This window comes from Oncorhynchus masou, chromosome 28 (genome assembly GCF_036934945.1).
Source record: "Oncorhynchus masou masou isolate Uvic2021 chromosome 28, UVic_Omas_1.1, whole genome shotgun sequence".
In the NCBI taxonomy this organism is placed as follows: Eukaryota; Metazoa; Chordata; class Actinopteri; order Salmoniformes; family Salmonidae; genus Oncorhynchus; species Oncorhynchus masou.
In genome coordinates this window covers 20042851-20056125 of record NC_088239.1, presented here as the reverse complement: position 1 = coordinate 20056125, position 13275 = coordinate 20042851, and the positions used below count along the sequence as shown (strand labels likewise).

The 13275-nt window shown below is 43.4% G+C and overlaps 1 protein-coding gene across 2 annotated transcripts in view; it reads left to right on the top strand.

The window, feature by feature from the left end:
* The window catches only part of gnal (guanine nucleotide binding protein (G protein), alpha activating activity polypeptide, olfactory type), a 72407-nt gene that overhangs the window by 25807 nt on the left and 33325 nt on the right, over nt 1-13275 (top strand). For both annotated transcript variants that reach the window (XM_064941509.1, XM_064941510.1), the window contains exon 5: nt 12817-12914. In XM_064941509.1, the coding sequence (XP_064797581.1) occupies nt 12817-12914 (98 nt within the window). The remainder of the gene's footprint in view (nt 1-12816; nt 12915-13275) is intronic.

Here is a 13275-nt window from a genome sequence, read left to right as displayed (position 1 = left end):
GGGCATTGTCATCCTATGGGGGCTTAGCCATGGTAGCAAAATAATGGCCTGCCCACTATCATATTACATGACCCTAAGCATGATGTTATTTGCTTAATTAACTCAGAAACAACACCTGTGTGGCAGCACCTGCTTTCAATATACTTTGTGTACTCATGTGTTTCCATTATTTTGGGGCAGTTACCTGTAGTATGTGTAAACCGTCAGATCAGTCCTACGTGCTTTAGTAGGCCAATGATGGCAAGTTGAAGACCGATATGCTTTAAAATCCAAATAAAATGATCATATGAGAGACAGACCTCTCGTCTTCAGACATGCCTCAGCAATGGCGTTTTGTAATGCTTGTTGAAGACTGAATACTACTGTATAATTGTGTGCCCTCCGAACATTCTGAAACTCGATTAAAAGCGACCATTGCTAATTGTGGATTAATCCTGAAGTGCTGTGTGACATGTTAGTAAAATGTTACCTCATAGGGCTTTTTTGGTCTAAGGGGTGTGTATGTCAGGCTTGCATTTCAACACATTGTCACCGACAGATCCATTTCAGTGCTATTCTTCTCTTTTGTCTGCTAGTGAAGAATTCATACATCAAGAAGAGTTGGTAACAGGACCAGATGTTCTCTTTCTCTTACTCTCTTCTCTCGTTTTCTCTCTCGGGCTCCCCTTCTCTCGCGCGCTCTCTCGGGCTCCCCTTCTCTCTCTCGCTCCCCTTCTCTCTCTCGCTCCCCTTCTCTCTCTCTCTCGCTCCCCTTCTCTCTCTCTCTCGCTCCCCTTCTCTCTCTCTCTCGCTCCCCTTCTCTCTCTCTCTCGCTCCCCTTCTCTCTCTCTCTCGCTCCCCTTCTCTCTCTCTCTCGCTCCCCTTCTCTCTCTCTCTCGCTCCCCTTCTCTCTCTCTCTCGCTCCCCTTCTCTCTCTCTCTCGCTCCCCTTCTCTCTCTCTCGCTCCCCTTCTCTCTCTCTCTCTCGCTCCCCTTCTCTCTCTCTCTCGCTCTCCCCTTCTCTCTCTCTCTCGCTCCCCCTCTCTCTCTCTCGCTCCCCTTCTCTCTCTCTCTCGCTCCCCTTCTCTCTCTCGCCCCCTTCTCTCTCTCTCGCTCCCCTCTCTCTCTCTCTCGCTCCCTTCTCTCTCTCTCTCGCTCCCCTTCTCTCTCTCTCGCTCCCCTTCTCTCTCTCTCGCTCCCCTTCTCTCTCTCTCGCTCCCCTTCTCTCTCTCTCTCGCTCCCCTTCTCTCTCTCGCTCCCCCTTCTCTCTCTCCTCTCTCTCTCTCTCCCTCTCTCTCTCTCGCTCCCCTCTCTCTCTCTCTCTCTCTCGCTCCCCTTCTCTCTCTCTCTCCCCTTCTCTCTCTCTCTCGCTCCCCCTCCTCTCTCTCTCTCGCTCCCCTCTCTCTCTCTCTCTCTCCCCCTCTCTCTCTCTCTCTCTCTCGCTCCCTTCTCTCTCTCTCTCTCTCTCTCGCTCCCCTTGTCTCTCTCTCTCTCTCTCTCGCTCCCCTTCTCTCTCTCTCTCTCTCTCGCTCCCCTTCTCTCTCTCTCTCTCTCGCTCCCCCTTCTCTCTCTCTCTCTCTCTCGCTCCCCTTCTCTCTCTCTCTCTCTCTCGCTCCCCTTCTCTCTCTCTCTCTCTCGCTCCCCAACTCTCTCTCTCTCTCTCTCGCTCCCTCTCTTCTCTCTCTCTCTCGCTCCCCCTCTCTCTCTCTCTCTCTCGCCCCCCTTCTCTCTCTCTCTCTCGCTCCCCTTCTCTCTCTCTCTCTCTCTCCCTCCCCTCTCTCTCTCTCTCTCGCTCCCCTTCTCTCTCTCTCTCTCTCTCGCTCCCCTCTCTCTCTCTCTCTCTCGCTCCCCTTCTCTCTCTCTCGCTCCCCTTCTCTCTCTCTCGCTCCCCTTCTCTCTCTCTCTCTCTCGCTCCCCTTCTCTCTCTCGCTCTCTCTCGCTCCCCTTCTCTCTCTCGCTCTCTCTCGCTCCCCTTCTCTCTCTCGCTCCCCTTCTCTCTCTCGCTCCCCTTCTCTCTCTCGCTCCCCTTCTCTCTAGATCTCTTCCTGTTAATCCTTTGTCTGGGGCTCCTTTGCTCTGGCCTGCATCACCATTTCCTGACGGCAGCCATTTACACCAGATTATTTTAGTGACAGACTGACAGACAGGCAAAAGAGCAGGGAGACGTGTGTGTGTGTGTGTTTGACAGGAAGGGGTGTTTTGAAGTGTAACAGGACGTATCTGAGAGACGCAGGATCATGCCTCGCTGGCGTTTTGACCAGCATTATGTCTCCCCTGACGGTTTTGTCTGAGGGTGTGTGTTGTGTTCGAGAACTATTAGGAGCTAAAAATATCCTCTTCATTTTGTTGATGACTCATCGTAGCTTCATGTGTGACAGGAAAGCTAAACCTGGGGCAGAAAAGCAGGCTCTGTGATAGAGTGGGATTCCTGAGAAATTGCATAATGCATAGCTGTGGGTTGACAAATATATCTAAGAATTCTTTGTCTGATTGTACTCTGAAATTTGGTTTCTGAGCAGAAATTCATTCAAGGGAGTTGTTCTTGGGACTTCTTGTTTTGATGTTGTTTTCATAAAGTTGATGAACCATCTCATTCAAAAAAGGATGGCCATGACTAACAATGTGGAAATTGCAACTTGAGTTTTATGGAACATGCATACAATTGTATTCAACCCTGCATCCATACGCACAAACAACTGAAAAACTTGAACATTTAATTGAGCGTTTAGTGACAGCAAACCGTAGCTGACAGGCAGGCTACCAAAAATTATTATTTCATTGTAAGTGTGCTCATTACTTGTTACACATGGCTGAGGATGTCGTCTCACCAGAATTTAGATTTGTCTGTAAAAGCTACCATAACATTGTTAAAGTGTTGCAGAAGACACGGCTAGTAACCCCCCCTCTCCCTCCAACCACCCCCACACACACTTGTTTTGAATGGAACATCTCCAGTGAAAACAGCCTTCCTGAGTTCTAGGTCAGGTACCAGACCACAGGCACTGCCTGAACCCTGCCTAACCCATCACTTAGCACCCACCTGGACAGAACTGTGGCCCTAAAAATGAACAAACACGCCATAGATTGAGACCCTGCCCTGTGAGCTCAAATGTTGTGGCACTACAGACAGTGGTATCCTAGCACAATCTCCCTCACTGATCCACTGGAGGGTATACAAGGGGGAGTGTTGATGACTAGGGTAGCGGTGTGGAGGGACTGGAGGAAGCCCCAAAGTAGCCAGGCACGCCATTAGCCAAAGCTCGTTGGCACAGGACTAGCTCTGTTTAACACACTCCTAATTACTCTTTTTGCCATTGCTTCATCGCTAATGAAGGCCTAGGTACTGTAAAGGACATACTGGTTAAATGGGCATCAGGGTTTTGTTAACGTGTTTTTGTGTCACCAGGTGTTCCCCAGGGCTCAGTGTTGGGCCTTGTGAGTTTTGACTGTGGGGACCCACAGTGCCGCTTTAGTGATCCCCAGCCCTGTGATATGCTGCCTGCCACAGGCTACATACGTTCTTTACAGTTCCTTTGTTTTTAGCTCAGGTGTTTTTCCAGCAATTTAAACTGGTGTAAATTTGGATTTCATAAACAGCATTTAGACAGGCAGCACAATTCTGATATTTTTTCTACTAATTGATCTTTTGACCAATCAATCGCATTAGATCTTTTCACATCAGATCTTTTTCAGAGCTGATCTGATCAAAAGATCCTTTCGTGAAAAAAATATCAGAATTGGGCTGCCTGTCTAAACGCAGCCGGAGTAATTTATTTTTTAGATTTTTGGATTTTGGATTTAAATAGGCTGGGTACCCCCTCATTTCTACACACCACAATGCTTGATCATTCACTTGCTATGTCAAAAACAATTTGACAAAATTTTAGAAACAGATGGGCTGGGTGTTTGTCACTTGGAATTAGTAGTTGTAAAACATTTTAGAGCACCTCATTGTGCTCCCTGTTTTGGTCCAGTGCAAGTAATAACTCATTCATTTGGGAAAAAAACATATCATTTTCCTCAGTCACAAGACAGATAGAACCTGGCTCAGTGTTGCTGTAACATAATAACATGGCACACATTAAAGCAACATCCCTGTATGTTCTGATACAGGCAGCAGAGCATATGAACTGGCTCGGTGTCCTCCCGCTTCTTTCCTCCTCTCCGCTTATCAACTTCCTGTTCCCGCGGTAAGATCATCAGCCTTGACTAGGAAACTGCCCTGGCAGACAGACGCACTCTGCTTTGTGGAGAACGAGAGATCCTGACTCTGCTTTGCATGTGGAGAAAGAGATCCACACTCTGCTTTGTTGAGAAAGAGATCCACACACTGCTTTGTGGAGAGAGCGAGACATCCTGACTCTGCTTTGTGGAGAGAGCAAGACATCCTGACTCTGCTTTGTGGAGAGAGCGACTCTGCTGGGTCAGTACATCAAAATGTCACCTGGGACTAATGGAGGCAAAGAGGAAGTTCGAGAGGTGCGGTGGTGATCATATACAGAGCTTTATTTCAGTGGAGACATTAAACCTGATAAGTGACGCTTAGTAAGTTGTTTTTGGAGCGTTTTTTATTTATGAAATATCATAGGAACTATGTAGGAATTTTTCTTGCAATTTGCACATTCCAGTGTAGAAGGATGTTTTGTTTTCCCTCTGATGGCAGCTTTGAGGCGTGCTGAAAACCTTTCTCTACCACCGTATGAAAGTAAACTATGACAATATGACTAAATGTCCTCCTACTGTGTTGGGTTTCTGGGGAATGGTTGACACATGGTATATAGTAGAGATGTCCATCTTTTCCATTTAAGACCAATCGATACGTTTCTAGATAGATGGGCTCTGATATGATACCGGAACGATATGTTTTATACTGAACAAAAAATATAAACACAACATTGTTGGTCCCATGTTTCATGAGCAATAAATAAAATATCCCAGAACAAAAAGCTTATTTCTCTCAAATGTTGTGCACAAATGTGTTTACATCCCTTTAAGTGAGCATTTCCATCCACCTGATGTGTGTGGCATATCAAGAAGCTGATTAAACAGCACGATCATTACACAGGTGCACCTTGTGCTCGGGGACAATAAATGGCCACTCTAAAATGTGTTACACAACACAATGCTACAGATGTCTCAAGTTTTGAGGGAGCGCACAATTGGCATGGTGACTGCAGGAATGTCCACCAGAGCTGTTGCCAGAGAATTGAATGTTAATTTCTCTACCAACGTCATTTTAGAGAATTTGACAGTATGTCCAGCCGGCATCACAACCACAGACAACGTGTAACCATTCCAGCCATGACTTCTTCACCTGTGGGACCGTCTGAGACCAGTCACCTGGACAGCTGAAAAAACTCAGGAGTATTTCTGTTTGTAATGAATCCCTTTTGTGGGGAAAAAGTAAATTTGATTGGCTTGGCCTGGCTCCCACCCATGGCTGCGCCCCTGCCCAGTTATGTGAAATCCACAAATTAGGGCCTAATACATTTTATTTCAGTTGACTGATTTCCTTATAGTAACTGTAACTCAGTAAAATCTTTATGGTTGCATTTATATTTTGTGCAATTCGTTTTGATTAGGGAACGAATCGATGCGATATGATTCGATGCACTAACATTTGTTGCATAAACACATTTTCCATTTCCATTGTACATTAACATCTGCTTCTGATGGAGCTCATGAGCTAGGCCTCTCTGAGCTGTGTGTGTCTGTCTGTCTATGAATTGGGAAAACAATGTCTGTGGTGTATGTTCTATGTAGGCAACTGATCTGAGCTATAAGGTAGACTAGGGATCTACCAACCCACTACCAATCAGATCAGGGGGGGCAATGTTTTTCTTGTCCCCCCCTACTTTGGTTCTGACATCACCATCACCCACTATATGTAAATATGTGTTTACAAATTAACTATGACATATCAATATATAGCACACCCCCATCTCAAAATCTAATTGTTTTGACTGTTTGGAAGTTTTAATGAACTGATCTTCTCTCCCTTCGGCCATGCAGTGTGCCCTTGCAAAAGTGATTGTGTTCCCCATTATGAAATTATAAGCTTTACCTTGTACAGTATATCTAAAAAATAGCATATACACTGATTTGTTTTAAAGCAAAACTACCAAAACTATTGCCTATGGTAAACCTGAACAATCAAAATAAAATATATTGTAAGTCCTGATCAGCAGGTATAGCCAGATGAGTTGTCTCCGATAGCTTACTTTTAATTACGGTAAAATATCATTTTCAACGGCACATAGATAATAATAACCTAGCAAATAATATAGGTTGTCACTCAACTAATAAAGCCTAATATCACACAAGCCATTTTGGGGTGGAAGATCAGGAACAGGCCGCCTATCCTGCGCTGTTCAGCCTGCGAAGCTGGGTATAGTGCGCAGTTTGACTTGGCTACTGAACAGTGAAAATTGCTTTGGGTTGTTCAGCATGCAGAATTACTTGTACATTAATGACTATCAACAGATACATGCAGTTCGACACTAAAGGAGAGAAAGCATCAGTTGTCACAAAATAAGATAATAAAAAAATAACAATTGGACGATAAAGAATGTAATATGAGGAAAAAATTCAAGTGAATTGCATGCTACATTTGGATCGGTTTGGGGGCTGCAGACCGGTGCACTTTGTAATTTTAAATATTTGAATTGGGAAAACAATGTTATATCCCTAATAGATAGCAGATACATGGTCGATACTGCACAGTGGTTCAGTGCAGACTGTTTAGCAGAATCGTGAACAAGGCTGGATCAAACTTTGCTCAAGTCCTTGTTGCATCGGTGTCAGCGACTTTAGCAGGCCTTGACATTAGCACTTTTCTGGGTCAATTAAAAAAAATTGTTGGACAAGCGGATTATTTATATACATACATACATACATACAATAAGAAAAAAATTATGAGACATTGGATCACCTGCCGTAGGCTACATATTATACATTACGTGTGAAACATGTGAGGATTATATAGAGATTCAATCAATGAGATGTGGGGGGAGATTCTCCATATAGTCAATAAAAGGTTGCCAAATTCTGTAAAATGTCTAACTTATTCCTCAAGCAGTAAGTGATTTTCTCCAAAGGGATACAACTATTAACTTCCAATAGCCACATTGCAACTGGCAGGGAGGAATCCAATTTCCATTTCAAGGCAATACATTTCTTGGCAATCGCTAGCAATATTTCTGTTCGCTTTATAGTATGGCTTTGCCTAAGATTGGTGTTAGTAAAGTTGCCCAGTAGACAGACCTCCGGGTCTAAAGGGAATGCAACCCCGTGAATTGAGAATATGGTATCGTATACCCCCTGCCAGAAACCGTGTAGTTTTGAACACTGCCAAGTGGAATGGAGGAATGTTCCTTCATCTGAGCCACATCTAAAACATAGGGAGGAGATATCTGGGTTGAACTTGTGCAGTCTAGATGGGGTGATATAGAGCTGATGGAGGAAATTAAACTGGATCAGTCTGTATCTGGAGTTCAATGTGGATGTAACACCATCCCTGCATAGGTCACTCCATAGATCCTCATCAAGATCCAGATCTTTTCCCCATCTAATTCGGGGTTTATCTAGCCCAGGCAGTGTTAGTCCTGACATAAGAGCATCGTATACACAGGAAATGGTCTTGAACAGTGGTTGGTCTGCGTGGCAGAGTTGTTTAATAGGTGACATCTTAGGTAGGTTCCATTGTCCCTTGAGAGTCACCCTAATAAAGTTTCGTAGTTGTAGGTAGCTAAAGAAGTCCCTGTTAGGCAAGTGGTATTTCTGTTTCAGCTGATCAAAAGACATAAGAACTCCCTCCTCATAACAATGTTCCAGAAGAGTGATCCACTTATCAGACCATGGTCTAAAGTTACTATTCTGGAAAAACATAGAGATCAATCTATTGTTCCATAAAGGGGTTTTGGGGGAAAGGAATCCCCCTCGTCCGAACAGCTCATGCAGTTTTCACCATGGCAGGACAGAATGTATGATTAAAGGGTTGTCTGTGATGGCTTTTATAGATTTTCTGTCCCATTTGTAAAACAATTCTGCCCCAGTGTCATCATTTACCTCAAGCTTTTCAATGTTCAACCATGAGGGAGAGGGCCCATTGTCAAACCTCTGAGCCAGAAACCTAGACTGTGCAGCCCAGTAGTACATTCTAAAATTGGGGAGGTTTAAGCCCCCTTGACTGTAATCAAGAGTCAGTTTATCCAGGCCAACCCTAGGGGTTTTGCCGTGCCAGATAAACCGTCTGGTCAGCTTGTCGAGAGAGGAAAAAAAAAATGCTGCGGGAACAGGGATAGGGAGAGATTGAAACAGATATAGAAATCTGGGCAGGACATTCATTTTAATTACATTGATTCTACCCAGTAGAGTGAGAGGTAAGTCCATCCATTTACAAAGGTCACCCTCCACCTTTTGCAACAAACTGGCCAGATTGAGTTTATAGAGGTTGTTCAGATTACCATCCACCATTATGCCCAAATATGTGAAGCCCATAGGCGACCATCTAAAAGGTGCTTGATGGTATGATGGGCAAAGACAGACAACGGAAAGATTTCGCTTTTATCAAAATTGACCTTATAGCAGATTATATATTTAAGTTGTCTGAATGGACAAGTTAAAAAAAACACATCACAATATCAAAAATGTGGCTACCCCGGTCAGAATCGGATCAAAGTGCGATGTGTTCAAATCAAATTCTATTAGACACATGCGCCAAATACAACAGGTGTAATGCTTACTTACGAGCCCCTAACGAACAATGCAGTTTCAAAAAATTACGGATAAGAATAAGAGATAAATGTAACAAGTAATTAAAGAGCAGCAGTACAATAGTGAGACTATATACAGGGGGGTACTGATAGTGTCAATGTGCGGGGGCACTGGTTAGTTGAGGTGTGTGTGGGGGGGGGGGCACTGCAAATAGTCTGGAGAGCTATTTGACTAGATGTTCAGGAGTCTTATGGCTTGGAGGTAGAAGCTGTTAAGAAGCCTCTTGGACCTAGACATGTCGCTCCGGTACCCGCTTGCCGTGCGGTAGCAGAGAGAACAGTCTATGACTAGGATGGCTGGAGTCTTTGACAATTTTTCGGGCCTTCCTCTGACACCGCCTGGTATAGAGCTCCTGGATGGCAGGAAGCTTGGCCCCAGTGATGTACTGGGCCTTTCGCATTTTTTCTGTTCTATCCTGCCGGTACATCATATAACCAGCCAGCTGTATGTTGATATTGTCATCATTCAGCCACGACTCCATGAAGCATAAGATGTTAGTTTTTAATGTCCCGTTGGTAGTTTAATTTTCCGCGTAACTCGACGATTTTCTTCTCCAAAGACTGCAAGTTTGCTAGCAGATTGCAGGGAAGTGGGGGTTTATTCAATCGCCTATGAATTCTCAAATAGCAGCCTGACCTTCGGCCCCTCTTTCTCTGCCTCCTCTTCACACAGATCACGGGGATCGGGGCCTGTTCCCGAGGAAGCAGTTTATCCTTTGTCGGGCTCGTCAGAGTCGTGAAAGGAAAAAAATGATTCTCTAGTATGTGCTGAGTAAGTCATGATGTCTAGAAGTTATTTTCGGTCATAAGAGACGGACGGTAGTGGCAACATTATGCACAAAATAAGTAAAAAATAAGCTGCAAATAAACAAACAAAAAACAATCGGCTGGGGGCACGTAAAACCTCTACATTCTCCAGCGCCATTTGTCCTCCCAATCTTTGCAGAGAGCATCGCTGTAAAATTTATTGTAGGCCTTCATTGACAGGCACGAGCAGTCTTTCAATCATTCAGTCACATTCAATCATGAAGTCGTGACGAGAGGTCAACCAATTATGATTTTTCAACGCTGGTACCGATTTATTGGAAGACCAAAAAAAGCCGATACAGATTAATCGGCCTATTTTATTTTTATTTATTTGTAATAATGGCAATTACAACAATACTGAATGAACACTTATTTTAACTTAATATAACACATCAATAAAATCAATTTAGCCTCAAATAAATAATGAAACATGTTCAATTTGGTTTAAATAATGAAAAAACAAAATGTTGGAGAAGAAAGTAAATGTGCAATATGTGTCATGTAAAAAAGCTAACGTTTAAGTTTCTTGCTCAGAACATATGAAAGCTGGTTCCTTTTTACATGAGTCTTCAATATTCCCAGGTAAGAAGTTTTAGGTTGTAGTTATTATAGGAATTATAGGACTATTTCTCTCTATACCATTTGTATTTCATTAACCTTTGACTATTGGATGTTCTTATAGGCACTATAGCATTGCCAGTGTAACAGTATAGCTTCCGTCCCTCTCCTCGCTCCTACCTGGGCTCGAACCAGAAACACAACGACAACAGCCACCCTTGAAGCAGCATTACCCAAGCAGAGCAAGTGAAACAACCACTCTAAGTCTGAGTGAGTGACGTTTGAAACACTATTAGCGCCCACCCCGCTAACTAGCTAGCCATTTCACATTGGTTACACCAGCCTAATCTCGGAGTTGATAGGCTTGAAGTCATAAACAGCTCAATGCTTGAAGTCATAAACAGCTGCTGGCAAATGCACGAAAGTGCTGTTTGAATGAATGCTAACAAGCCTGCTGGTGCCTACCATCGCTCAGTCAGACTGCGCTATCAAATATCAAATCATAGACTTAATTATAAAATAATGACACACAGAAATACTAGCCTTAGGTCATTAATATAGTCGAATCCGGAAACTATCATCTCGAAAACAAAACCTTTATTCTTTCAGTGAAATACGGAAAGGTTCCGTAATTTGTCTAACGGGTGGCATCCATAAGTCTAAATATTCCTGTTACATTGCACAACCTTCAATGTTATGTCATAATTACGTAACATTCTGGCAAATTAGGCAGCCCAAACTGTTGCATATACACTGACTCTACGTGCAATGAACACAAGAGAAGTGACACAATTTCACCTGGTGACCTGTATTTATTTTATTTTTAGGTTTAAAAATATATACTTCTGTGTATTGATTTTTCAGAAAGGCATTGATCTTTATGGTTAGGTACACATTGGAGCAATGATACGCACCGCATCGATTATATGCAACACAGGACACACTAACTACACATGGTTGATGATATTACTAGTTACTAGTGATTTATGATTGTTTTTTTATAAGATAAGTTTAATGCTAGCTAGCAACTTACCTTGTCTTACTGCATTCGCATAACAGGCAGTCTCCTCGTGGAGTGCAATGTAATCAGGTGGTTAGAGCGTTGGACTAGTTAACTGTAAGTTTGCAAGATTGAATCCCCCGAGCTGACAAGGTAAAAATCTGTCATTCTGCCCCTGAACGAGGCAGTTAACCCACCGTTCCTAGGCCGTCATTGAAAATAAGAATGTTTTCTTAACTGACTTGCCTAGTTAAATAAAGATTAAATAAAGGTGTAAAAAAAATTGGCCAAATCAGTGTCCAAAAATACAGATTTCCGATTGTTATGAAAACTTGAAATCGGCCCTAATTAATCGGCCATTCCGATTAATCGGTCGACCTCTAGTCTGACATACGTTTTTGAAAAACGAGCCACATGTGCACATTTGTTGATTTTCATTGCTAGTTAGTGAGTTATTTACCCAGTTATAACAAATTTTAGGTCAGCAATAAAAATCCTGGAAAAGTCATGGTGTTGGCATCAACTGCGTACGTGCCAGTGTGCTGTTGCCGGGGAGGGGGAGCGAGTTGATGAAACCAATGCTTCATACTCCGGTTGTAAAACCGTCTCTCAAAATTGGGTGTTGAGAAGTAATGTCACCACTTTAGCAAACTTTTGGGGTTATTGGGACAAGTGAGCTTGTTGGGACAAGTGACTTTCGAAAGTGATAAATCGGTCCTGACTTGTTCGATGGACAAGTAGATAAAAAAGTTAATGTCAAGCCCTGTTTAGCATTTGAGTTTGTTTTGTGTGTCTGTTGCCATTTGTTTGCCTGTGTTGTGGTTATTATGTGATGACCCCACCGGGGGACTAATTATTTTATACCCATCTCTCGACTCTCTCTAAGGAACGAGCCTCTGTTTCTCAGAACCTCCCTCTCCTCTGTTCGTCTTCCTGCCTCCAATCATCCCTCCCTTCTCCCTCCCTCCCTCTTTCCTATTGGTATACTTCAGAGGCAGAAGACAGCGAACAGTGTGTTTGTGTTGTCCAAAAAAGCGTTTTGGATTTTAGCGCTGGTTTGTCCCTAAAAGTTCAGCATTTTATTGCCTTGTCTTTCTCGGTTTGGATATTAAAAGTTAATCTTTATATAGTATGTCTCTCTGGCTCTCTAAAAGCCACCGGTATCATGTGAGATTAGCCCTGTCCTCATATGATACAAGTTTCCTTCCCAACCTCCACCACACACCTTCTGTCCTTACAAACCAGACTGCTCCTCCACTCACTAGCCCCTCATTGAATTGGTAATTATGGGGATGCTCTTTCTCCGCGAGCGGTATCATTTTTACCCCCCTTTTTTCTTGTTTTTGTGTTCACGCTGTGAATGGATCAGATGTTTTCCACCTTAGTTTTATTTATTTCATCCCTTACGACCAATCTTTTCACTTTTCACGTGGTGCAACATGTGAATAATATATGATGGAAGACACTTGTGATCATCAAACCTGCTGCTACAGAGGGCACTTACATGAAATGTACTTTAAGCTATCATGCAAATATACATGGAACTCAAAAGTGATGATAAGTTGGCTCTCTTGTCTTAAACAAAATCCCCTGTTGAAGACACTCTGCTTTGACAACACAGGTTTCTCCCTGGGCTGTCACGTCTCTCCTCATCCTAACCCTCTGTTCTTCACTCTTATTTTCATTCGTGGAAAAACAGGAGTTCTTCGAACATGCCAAGCAGCTCTGGGACGATGAAGGCGTGAAGGCGTGCTTCGAGCGCTCCAACGAGTACCAGCTCATCGACTGCGCACAGTAGTGAGTAACCCCCCCCATCCCTCATGCCCTCCCTTTCTCCCATCTCTTCCTTCTTTCTCCATCCATCCCTCGTTGCCTCTTTCATCCTCCATCCCAATCATTCTCCCCCCGTCCTCATCCTATCTCCCCTCTCTCTTGTCCCTGTGGACTCCCCATCTCTCCACTGACGTTGCATGTAAACTATTACAATTTTATCAACCAGGAAATGGAGAAGCGATTTCTACATAGTGCAACTTCAATTAAGCCTGTCCGGTTGTGTTACGGGTGAGAATATCCATTTGTGTGTGTGTGTGTGTGTGTGCATGAGTGTTACTCAAGCATCCTCTTTAATGAAAGCTGGGTCCTTACAGATGTAGTAACT